Below are 17,612 nucleotides of genomic sequence, written 5' to 3'. Positions count from 1 at the left end.
AACTGAAAAGAAAGAAGAAATGAGAAAAGTATGTGTATAATGATGAAGAGAAAGACAATATTTTAAATTAAGTCAGAGGTTGTTTATGAGCTCTGGCGGCACAGTGGCTAAACGCTCAGCTGCTAAGGGGTCAAACCTTTTAGCCTCTTCTCAAGAGAAAGATGTGGAAATCTTTTGCGGTAGTCTCTCCAATGATTACAGCCTTGGAAACTGTATGGGGGAGTTCTACTCTGTCCCACAAGGTCGCTATGAGTGGGAATCACTTGACAGCAACAGTTTTTTTTGGAAGAGGTTGCTGTGATTTTTAACTGCCTGGAGTCTGCTCCAACTCATAGTGACCGCCATGTGCAACATAAGGAAATGTTGCTCCGTCTTGCAACATCTTCAAGATCACTGGCATGTTTGAGTCCATTATTCCGTCCACTGTGTAGTGCTTTCCAACTTAGGGGGCTCATCTTCCAGCATTATATCAGACAATACTTTGCTGTGACCCACAGGGTTTTCATTAGATGATATTCAGAAGAAGTTCACCAGGCCTTTCTTCTTTCTCTTAGTCTGAAAGCTCCACTGAAACCTGTCCACCATGGGTTACCCTGCTGGTATTTGAAATAATGGTGGCATAGCTTCCAGCATCATACAAACATGCATGACACCACAGTACAACAAACTGACAAATGGGTGATGGAGAGGTTATTTAGGAGATAAAATTTGCATTACTTTCTAGATCCAGAAATTCTATAAATATAAATAAATTATAGTACTATGTCTGGAGGTGTCTTTTAGGTTCTAAAGCTCTTGGCAGAGGTTTTCAGTAAGTATCAGTTATATACTCCTAGCTGTAAATTTGCCTTTTGTGTCGTCGATCCCTATCCACGAAAGGGAAACTTGAGAAAAGTTAATTTAAAGAGGAAGTTGATACAAATATGGAATCTCTTAGGACCACACTAAGTATTCTTTGCACTTGTTGGGTGCCATCAACTCAGTTTTCATCTCATAGTGACCTCACATGACAGAGCAGAACCATAGGGTTTTCTAGGCTATAACCTTTACAGGAGCAGGTCACAAGGTCTTTTTTCCAGGGAGTCACTGGGCGGGTTTGAACCACCAAACTTTGGGTTAGCAGCCTAGTGCTTAACCATTATGACACCAGGGCTCCTTGAGTACTCTTTAAACAAAAATCAAATTCTTTGCCATTGAGTCAATTTCAACTCATAGCAACCCCATAGGACAGAGAGGACTATCCCACAGGGTTTCAAAGGAGCAACTGGTGGTTTCGAGCTGCTGCTTTTTGGTTAACAGCCGAGCTCTTAACCACTGTGCCACCAAGGCTCCTGTGTATTCTTTAGTTACTGAGAAATGGGTACTTGAAAAAGAAAGTAGGCAGAAACAAGAATAGATTTTGTTGTAGCTACACTAAAAAGAAGAGAAATATACAACCAAGTGTCAGACAATATAGAAACTCACATAGCTTATGTCATCAAAGATTTAAATTCATTTGACACATAGAAGGTGCCTAAGCAGCAGTCATAGAAGGGTTTCTACTTGGAGACAAGTACATGGTGTTTACTCACCTGGAAGTTATCAAATGCCCACAGGGAAAAACTCCTGGCTGATTATATTCTGAAAACACCTTTTCATAGATTGGCTGTGCTCAAAAAAGAATGTTTGGAATAGTTTTTCTTAAACAATGTAATTATGTCCGTAATTTGTCAAACTAATTAAATATCCATGATGTATAAGTCAAGGCCTAGTTCATTGTGTTCTATGATGCTTAACCTATTTTCTCGATCCATGTAATATTGATCAATCACCTGAAACACTTCCACACATTTACTCCTTTATAGATGGAGGAAATACTGGTAATTGAGGTTCCACATAATAGAATCATCAAGCAGTCAGCTCCCAGGATGAGCAAGGTATTAATCTAAACCATTCACTTCATAGAAATTTCTTCCTCAGTCTAGGAAGATTGAGAATTTTTCACCTCCCTGAGCTCAAACTTCCTGTATTTTATCTCAAATCGTCACGAAATCTTCTTCATAAAAAAAAAAAAAAAAAAAAAATTTCATATCCAAGTAAAATTCTGTCTCCCCTAATTTAAGACCACCTCTTCATTTATTTTTTTATAACAGTATGCAATATAAGTAATTTTTAATGCAATTTTCAACTTTTTATGTACATAAACTCAACAAACTAGGGCACCCCTTAGCATTCTCTTTACAAGAATCAACAAACTAAATACCTTTTATAGTGCCTCTTACGATCTTTGTCTCATCCACCTACCCTGGCCAAAAAAATATTCGTGTTCTTCAAACTTCTTCAAACCCTTCTACATTCTGCTTACACTTTAGAGACAAAATTAATACAAAAACTCTCAAAGTTGAAAGCCCCAAAGAGAGTAGGGGAACTAATTTGATCTCCCAGAAGTTTTGTTTTGTTTTTAATTTTCCACATCCTATATCAAAATGACATTACACTGGAATTTATATATTTATTTCAGATTTTTTTTTATCTCCAAGTCTTTTTATTCTATTTAAGCTTCTATAAGATGCTTCTGTATCATACCCACTTGATGAGTTTCTAACAAATTTGCTTCCCTTTTCACAGAAGATGATCAGTTCATGCCTCATCTCTTTTGGAGTCATCTTGAAAAGCTAACAGAAAGAAAAATACAATAACCCTTGTTTTTTTTTTTTTTTTTATTTTCATGTGTCATCAATGTGTCTTGCCTGTTTATCAAGTGACAGAGTGAAAATGAATCATATAGTTACGATAACAGAATGATTAATCGCAGCCTGTATTGAATCCAAAATATTACAAAGCCATTTGACATTTTCTAATGCCTTTCACATTACCATAGATGAAGTATTGTTTTAGTTAAAAGTCAAGGTCTGTTAACATTTTCCAGTATGTCAATGCCCTTTTTCACAATTATTCTCCTATACTGTTCAATTTCTCACCCCAGAGGCTGTCTGCTCTGCTTGAGGATAACACTCAAGCACTTTAGGAAACAATTCATGGCCAAAGCAATTCCAATAACAAAAGCATGTATGACACTACAGTTACTCTTCCTATTGTTAATTTTATTTCCATCCTTCCATTTTACCTGTATAAACAGTAGAGCATCTTCACGGAGTTTGAGGTTTGCTGCTGTTCTCTAACACAAAGCATCACAAAGAATCTTGCAACTGAAGGAAATGAAGCCAGTTAACAGCTCTACAGGACAGTGACCAGTGGATACTGGAAACACATGTGTTTAGAAGGAACTCGGCAGTCAAGGGACTTTGCCCCTAGACGCTTGTTTCGTTTGACCAAAACAACCAAAGGTTTTAAAAACTCTTAGTAAGGCACTAGAGAGGAAAATAAGAGTGGACTATTTCCTGTTTAATATCTTTGTCCCATTTTGCTGGCCATTTTACAAATATTGGGAGTAATATTTGAAAATAAACACGTAAAACTAAAATAATTTTGTTGTAGTCGTATTAATCATCTCTAGATGCCAAAATGCTTAACTTTTGTGTAGTTAAACAGTAGGGCAAAATACACAAATACTTAATTTTTAAACAGTCATATATTGAGTAATTACAGTTGTGCACAAAACATTTAGCTTTATACAAGTTCACTCCAGTAAATGGACCTTAAACTGAAACTGTTGAAGTATTTACCAATTGATGATAAATTTAAGTATTGATGTTGCATTCATACACTCCAATTCTCTGAAGCCACCATAAAGCATTTTCAAACTCTTTATAACTAAAATATACTGTTGAGTGAAACATTGGACAGCAAAAGTGCAGGTGCAGTATGTTTCTGAGCTTATGAATGCATACGAATCAAAATAAACAATAAGCTTTTTTCAGTAAGTACTTAGGGGCAGTGGGATTGCTAGACAAGAAAACAGGGATTTTGACTATAAACTTTGTACACTTGTATCACCCAGGATGCTGACAGGACACTCAACCTAGGTAAATTGATAAAAAAAAAAAAAAAAAAAGATAAGACCTTAATAATAAGATTATTTACAAAGCTGGGCAGTGTGAAGGAGAATAAAGTCTGGAGCATTATCCCAGGCTTGTAACAGCAGGGGGAGTCTACCACTCCCAGGACAGAGGACAGTTGTAAAAACCTAGAAACAAAAAGCTTAGTCGAGAGAGCCACTGCAGAAGAACACAGCCAGCCCACTGTGATCCTGCAGAGAAGGGATGAACATAAATGATCCCACCTTCCTCACCATCATCCCCCATTTTTATTTCTTCTAGAGTTCGACATTGTGCAAATCAACCAGAAAACTGAGGATAAGGAAGCCTATTATGCAGCCCATTCATGTTAGATTCCTAAGGCACAAATTTGGATGAAGAATGGTTGAGTGGGACTGTAGGGGAAAACAGAAGTTATCATTTTACTCTCTATATCTACTCTTGTCTTTTATCCAAGAGATGAATAAGACAGGAGAGATAGTACTTGGAGTATAAGAAACTGAGCATTATACAAGAGTAACTAGTTACTGTACCATTCCAGAATGATCTAAACCCAAAATATTAGCCACCATAAAAGTTCTTCATGTCAATTAGGTGGGGGGTGGGGAAACAAAATAATTAACACAAGATATAGCTGTCATAAACCCATTTCGGTAGATAGACATGAGGATTATGTTGATACGGAGCTTTCCTCACTTCATCTTATCATCCATCATTACCTACAAGGACGGGGTACTCTACCTAGTGGGGAGGCCAAGACTTCATTCTTATAGGATATTAGTCCTGAGATGACCCTTTGTATATTGAGCTTTTACTGTTTTTCTATTGACAAGAATTGTTGGGCAGAAGAGTACTTAGAATCATGTCAGTCAATCCCTCAAGTTCTGGACTTAATACTCCTTCTCCCTATTGTGCAGCAGAAACACAATTTCCCCTGGTAATTGGGATCTGTGACCCCCAGCAAGCAGTAGTGATCTTTGACCCAAGAAAGATAGTGTTCTCTCCTGATCCCCTTCTTGAAGAGAGCCATAAATTATCCCTTCTCCAGTCATGCCCTTAACAATGGGGTAAAGATTTCAAAGGAACAAAGAGATGTGCACACCTAGAGCCTACACCACTTCTTCTAGATCATATTCTGAGTCCCCGATATTCTGGATTTACTTTCCAAATATTCCTAAGTTCACAAAACTGTATTTCCAAGATTTTTAAAACAAGATAGCCAAATAGTTGATAGACATAGAGATATCACACATGTGTACCAATTTAGAGGGATAGAATATACTTTACTTAAGATTTTGTTAGCTGAATTTATAACTTTCAAATATTTGAACATGTGGCTTGTGAGTTATCATTCTTTCTTGTGCACCAGGTCTCACAAATCAAGGGCAAGACTTTTCCAGCCCATTGGCTCAGTGATATGTGAAGTTCAAAGTAGTCAGGGGCCAGTTTCAGCTGTGCTTCCTGGAACACTAGGCCCTCCAAACCTAGTAAATCTAAGTTTGCAATAATAGGAAGCAAGAGGCAGGGCAAGGATGGCAGAGTAGTCAAATGCTTCCAGTGATCCCCCGTACAACAAAGACCCAAGAAAACAAGTGTAATGATTATATTTACGACAAGCTGGGAGCCCTGAACATCAAAAGCAAAGTTAGAAAACAGACTGAGTGGGGGGGGGGTGGGGAGAGATGGTTCAGAGGCAGAGAAGTTGCCAGACCTGAATCACCAGGAACCCACAGGCACCATTCCCTGGAGAAACTGCGACTGGCTGGCAGTACCACTCTAGATGCAGTTTCCTCAGGAAGAGACAGCCAGTCAAACAGCCTACTCACACCTCCAGAACCAGAGAAGAACGGCGCTTTCAGCAAAAGTTAAGTTCTTGTGTATATTTTACTGCACCCCCAGCCCCCAAGCTGGCTTCAGTGGCTGTTGATTTCCCTAGTCCTGAGGTAGGCCCTGTTGAGAGCCTGGAGAAGAAATAAATTTGCAATTGAGGGAAAAGATAATTTGCCAGCTCCACTAACCGGAGGAGGTCAGAACAGAAGCAGCTCCTGTCCCAACATAAACGGTCCATAGACTTTCAATACCTTTCCCCCCTGCATGGACTTGTGTGTGCCTATTTCAGGAGAACAGGCCCTTGTTGGCAGACTGAAACTATTTCAGCTGTGCAGTGGAGAGGTGGGTGTTTGATGTTTGACACTCCTTTGCCTATTAAACAGGGTCCTCACCTACCCACATCAGGGGCCTAAGGACTCGTGGCTCCACCCAGGTCACCTAGTCACCTGTGACAGGGGTCCAAAGATAACTGGTACCTCCCAGTCCTTACGACCAAAAGCACTGGGTGCTCATGGTCCATCTGTAGAACCAATCCACCTGTGTGCTCTAGGGAACAGGGACACACTTTCCTTACAGACACTCAAGGGACATTTGTCAGCACACTGCCTTGTTCAGAGCATGATCCCCTGCTGCAACCAGATGCCTGTACCTACACCAATCTCCCCTGCTCCTCTGAAACTGTAGGACAGAGCCTGTACCACACACTTGATGACCAACTACCTGGACACCAGAGCTGAAACCATTCAAGAAAAGTGAATGAACTTCTAGGTTCATATACTTGATAACAGCTCTAGCCTTCTGTTCACAGCACATTAGAGCTTCAAAGGCGAAAATAACCAAGCTAGATCACTCAAGTAACCTATTTGGGCATATAAAAACAAAACAAAGCAAGAAGCTAGGATACAGTAAGTGAACAGAAAATAAACTAACACAATAACATATAGATGGCTCAGAGACAACAGTCAATATCAAATCACGTAAAGAAGCAGACTGTGGTCACTTCAACAAGCTCTCAAAGAATCAAGGAATCTTCTGGATGAAGGTGCCTTCCTGAAATTACCAGATGAGGAATACAAAAGATTAGTATACAGAATTCTTCAAGACATCAGGAACGAGATCAGGAAGGAGATCAGACAATATGCAGAACAAGCCAAAGAAGACAGAGTTGAAGCAGTTAAAGAAATAAAAAATGTTATTCAAGAACATAATGAAAAATTAAATAAGCTGTAAGAATCCATAGAGAGACTGAAATAAAGAATATTAACAATAAAATTACAGAATTAGACAACTCAATCGAAAGTCAGAGGAGCAGAATTGTGGAAGTAGAAGCCAGGATTAGTGAGAATGAAGATTAAACACTTGGCACCAATATATTTGAAGAAGAATTAAATAAAGTAATATTTAAAAAATGAAGAAACCCTAAGAATCATGTAGGACCTTATAAAGAGAAATAACCCACAAGTGATCGGAGTACCAGAACAGGGAGGGATAAAAGAAAATACAGAGAATTGTTGAAGATTTGTTGGCAGAAAACTTCCCTGATATTGTGAAATATGAGATGCTATCGATCAAGATGCTCATCGAACTTCACATAAAGTAGATCTTAAAAGAAATTCACCCAAACATATTATAACCAAACTTACCACAACCAAAGATAAAGAGAGAATTTTAAGAGCAGCTAGGGATAAACAAAAAGTCACCTACAAAGAAAAGTCAAAAAGAATAAGCTCAGACTACTCAGCAGATACCATGCAAGCAAAAAGGCAATGGGATGACTTATATAAAGCATTGAAGGAAAAAAATTGCCAGCCAAGAATCATATATCCAGCAAAACTGTCTCTCCAATATGAAGGGGAAATTAGGACATTTCCAAATAAACAGAAGTTCAGGGAACTTGCAAAAACCAAACCAAAACTACAAGAAATACTAAAGGGAGTTCCATGGTTAGAAAATCAATAGTATCAGATATCAACCCAAGACTAGAACATGGGACAGAGCAACCAGATGTCAACTCAGATGGGGAAATCACAAACATAAATCAAGATAAAAAAACACTCAAACCAGGGAAAAACAATGTCATTACGTAAAAGAAGACAACATTAAGACAATAAAGACTGACTAAGAAATGTAGTCATAGATCTTCTATATGCAGAGGAAGCCAAGGCAATATAAAGAAATAAAAGTTAGGTTTAAATTTAGAAAAATAATTTTTTTTAAAACATTAAGGTCACCACAAAGGAAACTAACAATCCTGCTTATCAAAGTAAAATACAAAAAAAAATAGACTCAGCAGAAAAAAAAATCAACAACAATGAATAAGAGGAAAAGACAATAATATAAAGATAAACTACTCAACACAAAAAACTAAGTGGGAAAAAGAAACTGCCAAAAAGACACAAAAAAGAAATCAAAATGACAGCACTAAATTCATAAAAAATTCATACCTATCCATAATTACACTGAATGTAAATGAACAAAATGCACCAATAAAGAGACAGAGAGTGGCAGAAGGATAAAAAAAGAAAATGATCCATCTATATGCTGCCTACAAGTGACACACCTTAGACTTAGAAACACAAACAAACTAAAACTCAAAGGATGGAAAAAATATATCAAGCAAACAACAATCAAAAAAAGAGCAGGTGTGGCCAATACTAATTTCTGACAAAATAGATTTTAAAGTTAAATCTGCCACAAAGAACAAGGAAGGACACTATATAATGATTACAGGGACAATATACCAAGAGGGTATAACCATATTAAATATTTACACACCCAATGACAGGGCTGCAAGATATATAAAACAAACTCTAACAACATTGAAAAGTGAGAGAAACAGCTCTACAATTATAGTAGGAGACTTCAACGCAGCACTTTTGGTGAAGGACAGAACATCCAGGAAGAAGCTCAATAAAAACACAGAAGATCTAAATGACACAATCAAACAGCCTGACCTCATAGACATATACAGAACACTCCACCCAACAGCAGCCAAGTATACTTTCTTTTCTAGTTTACATGGAACATTCTATAGAACAGACCACATATTAGGTAATAAAGCAAGCCTTAGCAGAATCCAAAACATCAAAATATTACAAAGCATCTTCTCTGACCATGAGACCATAAAAGCAGAAACCAATAACAGAAAAACAAGGGAAAAGAAATCAAACACTTGGAAACTGAACAATACCCTGCTCCAAAAAGACTGGGTTATAGAAGACATTAAGGATGGACTAAAGAAATTCATAGAACCCAATGAGAATGAAAACACTTCCTATCAGAACCTTTGGGACACAGCTAAAGCTTACCAATAAATGCACACATCCAAAAAGAAGAAAGGTCCAAAATCAAAGAATTATCCCTACGACTTGAATAAATAGGAAGAGAGTAACTAAAGAGTAACTAAAGAACCCCTCAGGTACCAGAAGAAAGCAAATAATTAAAATTAGAGCAGAATTAAATGAAATGAAAATAGAGAACAGAAAAACAATTCAAAGAGTTAACAAGATCAAAAGCTGGTTCTTTGAAAAAACTAACAAAATTTATAAAACATTGGCCAAACTGACAAAAGAGCAACAGTAGAGGAAGCAAATAACCTCAGTAAGAAATGAGATGGGCGATATCACAACAGACCCAACTGAAATTAAAAGAATCATGTCAGATTATTACAAAAAATTGTACTCTAACAAATTTGAAAACCTAGAAGAAATGGATGAATTTCTAGAAACACACTACCTCCCTAAACTAACACAAACAGAGGTAATTTAAAAACTTACAACAACAACAACAAATCCTGGGCTCTGGCTGCTTCATTGCAGAGTTCTACCAAACTTTCAGAGAAGATTTAACACCACTGCTACTAAAGGTATTTCAGAGCATAGAAAAGGACAGAATACTCCCAAACTCATTCTATGGAGCCCCCATATCCCTAATACCAAAACCAGCTAAAGACACCACAAAAAAAAGAAAATTACAGACCTATATCCCTCATGAACTTATATGCAAAAATCCTCAACAAAATTCTAGTCAATAGAATTCAACAACATATCAAAAAAATAAGTCACCGTGACAAGGTGGGATTCATACCAGGTATTCAGTGATGGTTCAACAGTAGAAAAACAATTAACGTAATCCATCATATACATAAATTTTAAAAAAAAGACAAGAACTACATGGTCTTATCAAGTGATGCAGAAAAGGCATTTGACAAAGTTCAACACTCATTCAAGATAAAAACTTTCAGCAAAATAAGAAGAAAAGGAAAATTCCTAAACATTATAAAGGGCGTTTATACAAAGCCAGCGGTCAACATTATCCTAAATGGAGTGAGTCTGAAAGGATTCCTCTTGAGACCGGGAACCAGACAAGGGTGCCCTTTATTGCCACTCTTATTCAACATTGTCCTGGAGGTCCAAGCCAGAGCAATCAGGCTAGATAAAGAAATAAGGGGCATCCAGATTGGTTAAGAAGAAGTAAAAGAATCTCTATTTGCAGATGACACAATCTTATACACAGAAAACCTTAAAGAATCCTCATGAAAACTACTGAAACTGATAGAGTTCAGCAGAGTATCAGGATACCAGATAAACATACAAAAATCAGTTGCAGTCCTCTACACCAACAAAAAGAACGTTGAAAGGAAATCACCAAATCAATAACATTTACAGTAGCTCTCAAGAAGATAAAATACTTACGGATAAATCTTACCAGAGTTGTAACAGACCTATACAAAGAAAACTACAAGACACTACTGCAAGAAACCAAAAGAGACCTACGTAAGTGGAAAAACATACCTCAACAATGCAATTCCCATTCAAATTCCAACGACATTTTTTAATGAGATGGAGAAGCAAATCACCAACTTCATATGGAAGGTAAAGAGGAGCTGGATAAGTAAAGCATTACTGAAAAAGAAGAACAAAGTGGGACGCCTCATTCTACCTGATTTTAGAACCTACTATACTGCCACAGTAGTCAAAACAGCCTGGTACTGGTACTGGTACAAAAACAGATACATAGACCAATGGAACAGAATTCAGAATCCAGACATATATCCATCCACATATGAGCAGCTGATATTTGACAAAAGCCCAAAGTCAGTTAAATGGGGAAAAGGCAATCTCCTTAACAAATGGTGCTTGCATAACTGGATATCCATCTGCAAAAAAATGAAACAAGACCTATACCTCACACCATGCACAAAAATGAACTCAGGATGGATCAAAGACCCAAATATAAAATCTAAAATGATAAAGACCATGGAAGAAAAAATAGGGACAATGTTGGGAGCCCTAATACATGGCATAAACAGTATGCAAAACATTACCAACAATGTACAAACACCAGAAGTGAAACTAGGTAACTGGGAGCTCCTAAAAATTAAACACCTATGCTCATCCAAGGATTTCACCAAAAGAGTAAAAAGATTACCTACAGACTGGGAAAAAGTTTTTAGCTATGACATTTCCAATCAGCATCTGATCTCTAAAATCTACATGATACTGCAAAAACTCTCATCCAAGGATTTCACCAAAAGAGTAAAAAGATTACCTACAGACTGGGAAAAAGTTTTTAGCTATGACATTTCCAATCAGCATCTGATCTCTAAAATCTACATGATACTGCAAAAACTCAACCACACTAGAAAAAGACGACCCAATTAAAAAACGGGCAAAGGATATGAACAAGCACTTCACCAAAGAAGACATTCAGGTAGCTAACAGATACATGAGGAAATGCGCAGGATTATTAGCCTTTAGAGAAATGCAAATCAAAACTACAATGAGATTCCATCTCACTCCAACGAGGCTGACATTAATCCAAAAACAGTAAATGTTGGAGAAGTTGTGGAGAGACTGGAACACTTATACACTGCTGGTGGGAATATAAAATGGCACAACCATTTTGGAAACTTCCAAACTTGTTTTTGGAAACAAACAACAATTTGGCACTCCCTTAAAAAGCTAGAAATAGAACTACCATACGATCCAGCAATACCACTCCTTGGAATATATCCTAGAGAAATAAGAGCCTTCACAAGAACAGATATATGCGCACCCATGTTCATTGCAGCACTGTATACAATAGCAAAAAGATGTAGCAACCAAGGTGCGCATCAACGGAAAAATGGATAAATAAATTACGGTATATTCACACAATGGAATACTACACAAGGATAAGAACAATGATGAATCCGTGAAACATTTCATAACGTGGAAGAATCTGGAAGGTGTTAGGCTAAGTGAAATTAGTCAGTTGCAAAAGGACAAATATTGTATGAGACCACTATTATAAGGACTCCAGAAATAGTTTAAACACAGAAAAAAATATTCTTTGATGATTTCAGGGTAGGAGAGAGGGAGAGGAGGACTCACTAATTAGATAGTAGACAAGAACTACTTTAGGTGAAGGGAAAGACAACATACAAGACAGGAGAGATCAGCACAACTGGACTAAACCAAAAGCAGTTTCCTGAATACAACCAAACGCTCCAAAGGCCAGAGTAACAGGGGCAGGGGTTTGGGGACCATGGTTTCAGGGGACATCTAGGTCAATTTGTGTAACAAAATTTATTAAGAAAACATTCTGCATCCCACTTTGGTGAGTTGCATCTGGGGTCTTAAACACTAGCAAGTGGCTATCTAAGATGCATCAATTGGTCTCAACCCGCCGGGAGCAAAGGAGAATGAAGAACACCAAAGACACTAGGTAATTATGAGCCTGAGCAACAGAAGGCCATATAAAGCAGAGACGACATCAGCCTGACACCAGAAGAACTGGATGGTGCCTGGCTATAACCAATGACTGCTCTGACAGGGAACACAACAGAGAACCCCTGAGGGAGCAGGAGAACAGTGGGATGCAGACTTCAAATTCTTGTAAAAAGGCCAGACTTAATGGTTTGACTGATAGTAGAAGGACCTTGGAGGTCAAGGTCCCCAGGCATTCTGTTGGCCTAAGACTGCAGTCATTCCCCCAGCCAACTCTTCAGACAGGGATTGGACTGGATTATAAGACAGAAAACAATACTGGTGAGAAGTGAGTTTCTTGGCTCAAGTAGACATATGAGACTATGTGGGCAGCTCCTGTCTGGAGGTGAGATGAGAAGACAGAGGGGGACAGGAGCTGGCTGAGTGAACACGGGGAATACAGGGCAGAGAGGAGGAGTGTGCTGTCTCATTAGGGGGAGGGCAACTAGGAATGCATAGCAAGGTGTATATACGTTTTTGTATGAGAGGCTGAGATGATTTGTAAACTTTCACTTAAAGCACAATTAAAAAAAAAAGGGGAAGGTGAAAAAAAATCAAAAGGCACATTGCATTGGGCAAATTGGCTGTAAAAGCCCTCTTTAAAGTGTTAAAAACAGAGACGTCACCTTGAAGACTAAGGTGCACCTGACTCAAGCCATGCTATTTTCAAATGCCTCATATGCAGGAGAAAGCTGGAGAATGAATAAGGAAGACAGAAAAAAACTGACACCTCTGAATTACCATGTTGGCCAGGATTAATGAATATACCTTGGACTTGCTAAAAGAACAAACAAATCTGTCTTGGAATAAGTCATAGCCAGAACGCTCTTTAGAAGCAAGGATGACTTGACTTAGTCTTACATACTGTGGATATGTTATCAGGAGGGAAAAGTTCCTATAGAAGGACATCACGCTTGGTAAAATAGAGGGACAGCAAAAAAGATGAAGTCCTTCAACAAGGTGGATTGACACAGTGTCTGCAACAATGGGCTCAAGCATAATAATGATTTTGAGGATGGCCCAGAACCTGGCAGTGTTTCATTTTGTTGTACCTTGGATAGCTATGAGTCAGAAGTGACTTGACACTGCATCCTGGAGAATGCTACCCCACTTTCAAGATATTATCTCCAAGCTGGTGCTTCAGCTGCATCTGCAGTAAGTCATTCCACTGCTTTATTAGACAAGCAACATCTGGGCTGTGTAGCATGTGGTAGGTCCAGTAGGTTCAGTAGTTATGTCCTCAGTCCCACACCTTCTTTGCTTTAAAAGGAGTCCTTGGTATGATATGATGGTTTATGGGTTGGTAATAATTGTATATTAAATACTCTGTAAACCTTAAGAAAATGGTTGCTTCAAAACTGTAGAGCTTTGTGGTATGATAATCCAGTTGGTGCTTGCCATAAACTCCACACGTTATCTCTTCCCACCACCAGTTGTTCTAACACTAGAGGGAATGCCAGGTAGTATGGTCCAAGCAGCAGTGCCATTATCATACCGTCTAGGTCTGCTGCAGAAGGACCCTTTCCAGATCTAGGTCCCACTCAAAATTCTCCATAGGTTTGATACCACATGGCTCAAAGTTCCAAACCTCTAATTACACTGTTGACCTTTCTGGTTGGTCAGCATCTATCCTAAGTCATCTTGTTGGCGTCAGCTATGAAGGTGCCCACCATGAGTCACCTTGTTAGCACAAACCATCAGGTGTGGTCTGAGGGGCCAGGCACCAATAACAAAGACACTCCTATCACTTGGGAAATCCCAAGGGTTTAAAGGCTGTCTCCCAGGAACTGGGGACAAAAACCTGCCAAATTCTTCATTATACAGTATTACATAAAAAGCCAAAAACCAAACCCAGTGCCGTCGGGTCGATTCCGACTCATAGTGACCCTATAGGAGAGAGTAGAACTGCCCCATAGAGTTTCCAAGGAGCACCTGGAGGATTCAAACTGCCGGCCCTTTGGCTAGCAGCCATAGCACTTAACCACTACGCCACCAGGGTTTCCACAGTATTACATACACAATAAATATTTGTAAACTGATTGACTCATAAATGCTGGGCTTTTGATGGAGTCACCCATAGGAGTGACCTACAAAAATGGATTACTTTCAAGTGTGGGAGATATTCTTTTTATTTCCAGAGACACACTATAGTATATGTATTAAATGAACGGTTTCTCTATCCAAGCTCCCAGACTTTGAATCCAGGCCCAGCACTTAATAGACTTTAAATATATTTAATGTCTCTGTGCCTCAGATTTCTCCTCTGCAAAATGGGGAAAATAAGTGTATCCACTTTAAAATTCAAGGCAAGGAATTTAGAACAAAATCTGGACCATAAATAGTACAGTATGAATGCTATCAATGATTACCTCTCCTAAGGGAGAAACGATGAGAGAGGGTCATAACTCCATCTCACTGGAAGAAATTTTAATGATAGATTTGTTTTTGTTCTTTAGTAACAATGTTAAATAACAAGCAGCATGAACCCTGAAGAAAGAAAACCTTCATAAATATTGTGGAAATATTTCATTTTCTATTTGCCAAATAAATTTTATCTTTTTGGGACAGAGGCATAAAGATATTAGTGAGTCTTAGGCAGAGTTACGCAATTCACCAATTACATGTGTTTCCCACAAAAGCAAGAAACTTAGCAATTGTAAATATTTGAGGGACCTCAGGCCTAAAAAGTAGAATTTAACCTGGGGTCACTGGGAATACCAGTATAATAAAAGAATACTGTTAATAATGGAATTGCAAACATTTTCGTCATAATTAAAGCAATGGGTAGAATATTCAGCTCTGACCTGAACAAGAAAATGTATGGTAAACAAGGATTTGGAAATGATAAAGAAGCGTGGAATACTAACGGCCACTTAAATGGTAGGAAAGAACACAAATGAGAAGACAAAGATCTGTTTTCAAAATAGGTCAAAATTAGGCCTACAAGAAATAGCTGTAACAGTGGAAAATAAGCAGCAATTCAGAACACAAATTTGATTTTAGGGGAAGGAGCACTGGCCTGGCAACCAGAGACCTGGTTTCTGGCTCTCTCTGATGATACCTGGCTCCACGCCCTTAAGCAAATTGCAGTCACCTTTCAATTCCTGGATTTCAGCATGGGTACCTTGAGGGGATTAAGACAAATGGTATTGGTAATCCATCCCAGCTTTAAATTATAAAATTGATTATTTCCCAGACTCCCAGATAGAGGATTCAGATAAAGAGACAAAATGTGTAGATTCTGGGGCAATGGAAGGCAAACAGATGAAAAAAAAAAAAAAAACAGGGAACAGAAAAAATTAAAATCAAGATAATTAGATAGTAAACAGTTAAGAATAATGTGAATACATAGTTTGCCTACTAATAGAATGATCTGCCCAATAAAGAAAAAAGATAAAATATTATTATTTCCTCAATTACATGGCACAATCCTAGGGCATGGACTAATGTACTGGGTTTCAAAGAATAACATCATTTCTAATTGAATGGTGAAATAGATATTGTAATTTAATAGGTAATAAATATCTAGGCATGTAACAGGCCTAAGCCTTGCATATTTCCTGAAATTGAAATAAAGTCTTTCTTGCCACTAGCGTCAAGAAAAATCTATGGTCCCATGTCTTCTTAGTCAATCCATTTATGATATTTTTCTGTAATGCCCAAGACTACTACACAGTCTCTTCATTGCCACTTTCATCTCTTTATTCCTCAATGTATAGATGACTGGATTCAGAAAAGGAGTGAGAACTGCATCAAAAATAGCAAGATACTTATCCAGGTGTGATGTGGCAAAAGGCCAGGTGTAGAAAAACATCAGTGGCCCAAAGAATAAGATCACAACAGTAATATGAGCTGACAGAGTGGAAAGGGCCTTGGATGAACCACCTGAAGAATGTTTCCAAACATTGAACAGAATAAAGATGTAGGAAACAACCAATAAGACAAAGGAGCCCACAGAAATGAGCCCACTATTGATGGTGACCATGAGCTCTAGCTCTTGGGTGTCTGTGCAGGCAAGTCTGAGGAACCGGGGAAGGTCACAGTAAAAACTGTCCAATACATTAGGGCCACAAAAAGGCAAATCTACCACAAAAACTAGTTGAATCACAGAGTGGATAAGGCCAATGGTCCAGGAAGTGACTAAAAAAAATAGACACATCCGTGGGCTCATGATGGTCAGGTAATGGAGAGGCTTACAAATGGCCACATATCTGTCAAAGGCCATAGCTATGAGCAGCACCATCTCAGTGCCCCCAACAACATGGCTAAAGAAGATCTGGGTAATGCATCCCCAAAAAGAGATGGCTTTATGCCTCTTGAAAATATCACTGATCATTTTTGGAGCTGTGATTGAGCAAAATGCCATATCAATGACTGAGAGGTTAGCTAGGAGAAAATACATGGGGGAGTGCAGATTAGCATCCAATGTTACAGTGAACACAATGATGAGGTTTCCCGTCATGCTTGCAAAGTAGAACAAAAACGAAAAAACAAAAAGGAGAAGCTGGATCTCCCATGAATTGGTGAGTCCCAGGAACACAAACTCTGATACTACAGAGTGGTTCATTCCATCCATTGCCTCAGACACCACAATCAGTTTTCATGTTACCTAAAGGAAGGAAGAAAATGAGAACAAATTACCTTGGCAAACATAAGTGTTTAAGAAAGAGAGTTTTAAGTTCATGAAAACGATTATCATGAGATAACATTTCACACAGTCAATCTTCACACATGTGTACTGGACTCCTACTTAGTGGGGTCAACTGGTTCCCACATGGCATCATGGTTTTCAAAACTACTTGTATTAAATTAATTCCGTCTCTGGACTTAGTGCCATTCTGCTTTCTTCTAATATTATACAGATACTTCCTATTTCCTGCTCCCCAGTATGTTCTACTTGGATGACATACAAGGTCATCCTCAAATACTTTTGACTGTGATTTCATATGAACGGATGTGATTTCAACCATTCATGTGAGAAACCTCACAATTACTCATGCACAGCATTCATTTTTTGAAGCCTCTGTTCCATTACTTATATTGCTCAATTACATTT

At 38.2% G+C, this 17,612-nt stretch overlaps 1 protein-coding gene across 1 annotated transcript; it reads right to left on the bottom strand.

The window, feature by feature from the left end:
* Window positions 1–16,193: 16,193 nt before the first annotated feature.
* On the bottom strand, window positions 16,194–17,132 carry LOC126084272 (olfactory receptor 4F15). The gene has a single exon (XM_049898707.1). It carries the CDS (start codon window positions 17,130–17,132, stop codon window positions 16,194–16,196), a length of 939 nt encoding a protein of 312 aa, XP_049754664.1.
* Window positions 17,133–17,612: the final 480 nt, after the last annotated feature.

Source organism: Elephas maximus, chromosome 10, assembly GCF_024166365.1.
Source record: "Elephas maximus indicus isolate mEleMax1 chromosome 10, mEleMax1 primary haplotype, whole genome shotgun sequence".
NCBI classification, from domain to species: domain Eukaryota; kingdom Metazoa; phylum Chordata; class Mammalia; order Proboscidea; family Elephantidae; genus Elephas; species Elephas maximus.
The sequence above is the reverse complement of the archived record's forward strand: the minus strand, read 5'-3'. Positions and strand labels throughout refer to the sequence as shown.

Coding starts and splice junctions, on each gene's coding strand:
- LOC126084272 (XM_049898707.1), bottom strand. CDS start 17,132: ATGGATGGAATGAACCACTCTGTAGTATCAGAGTTTGTGTTCCTGGGA.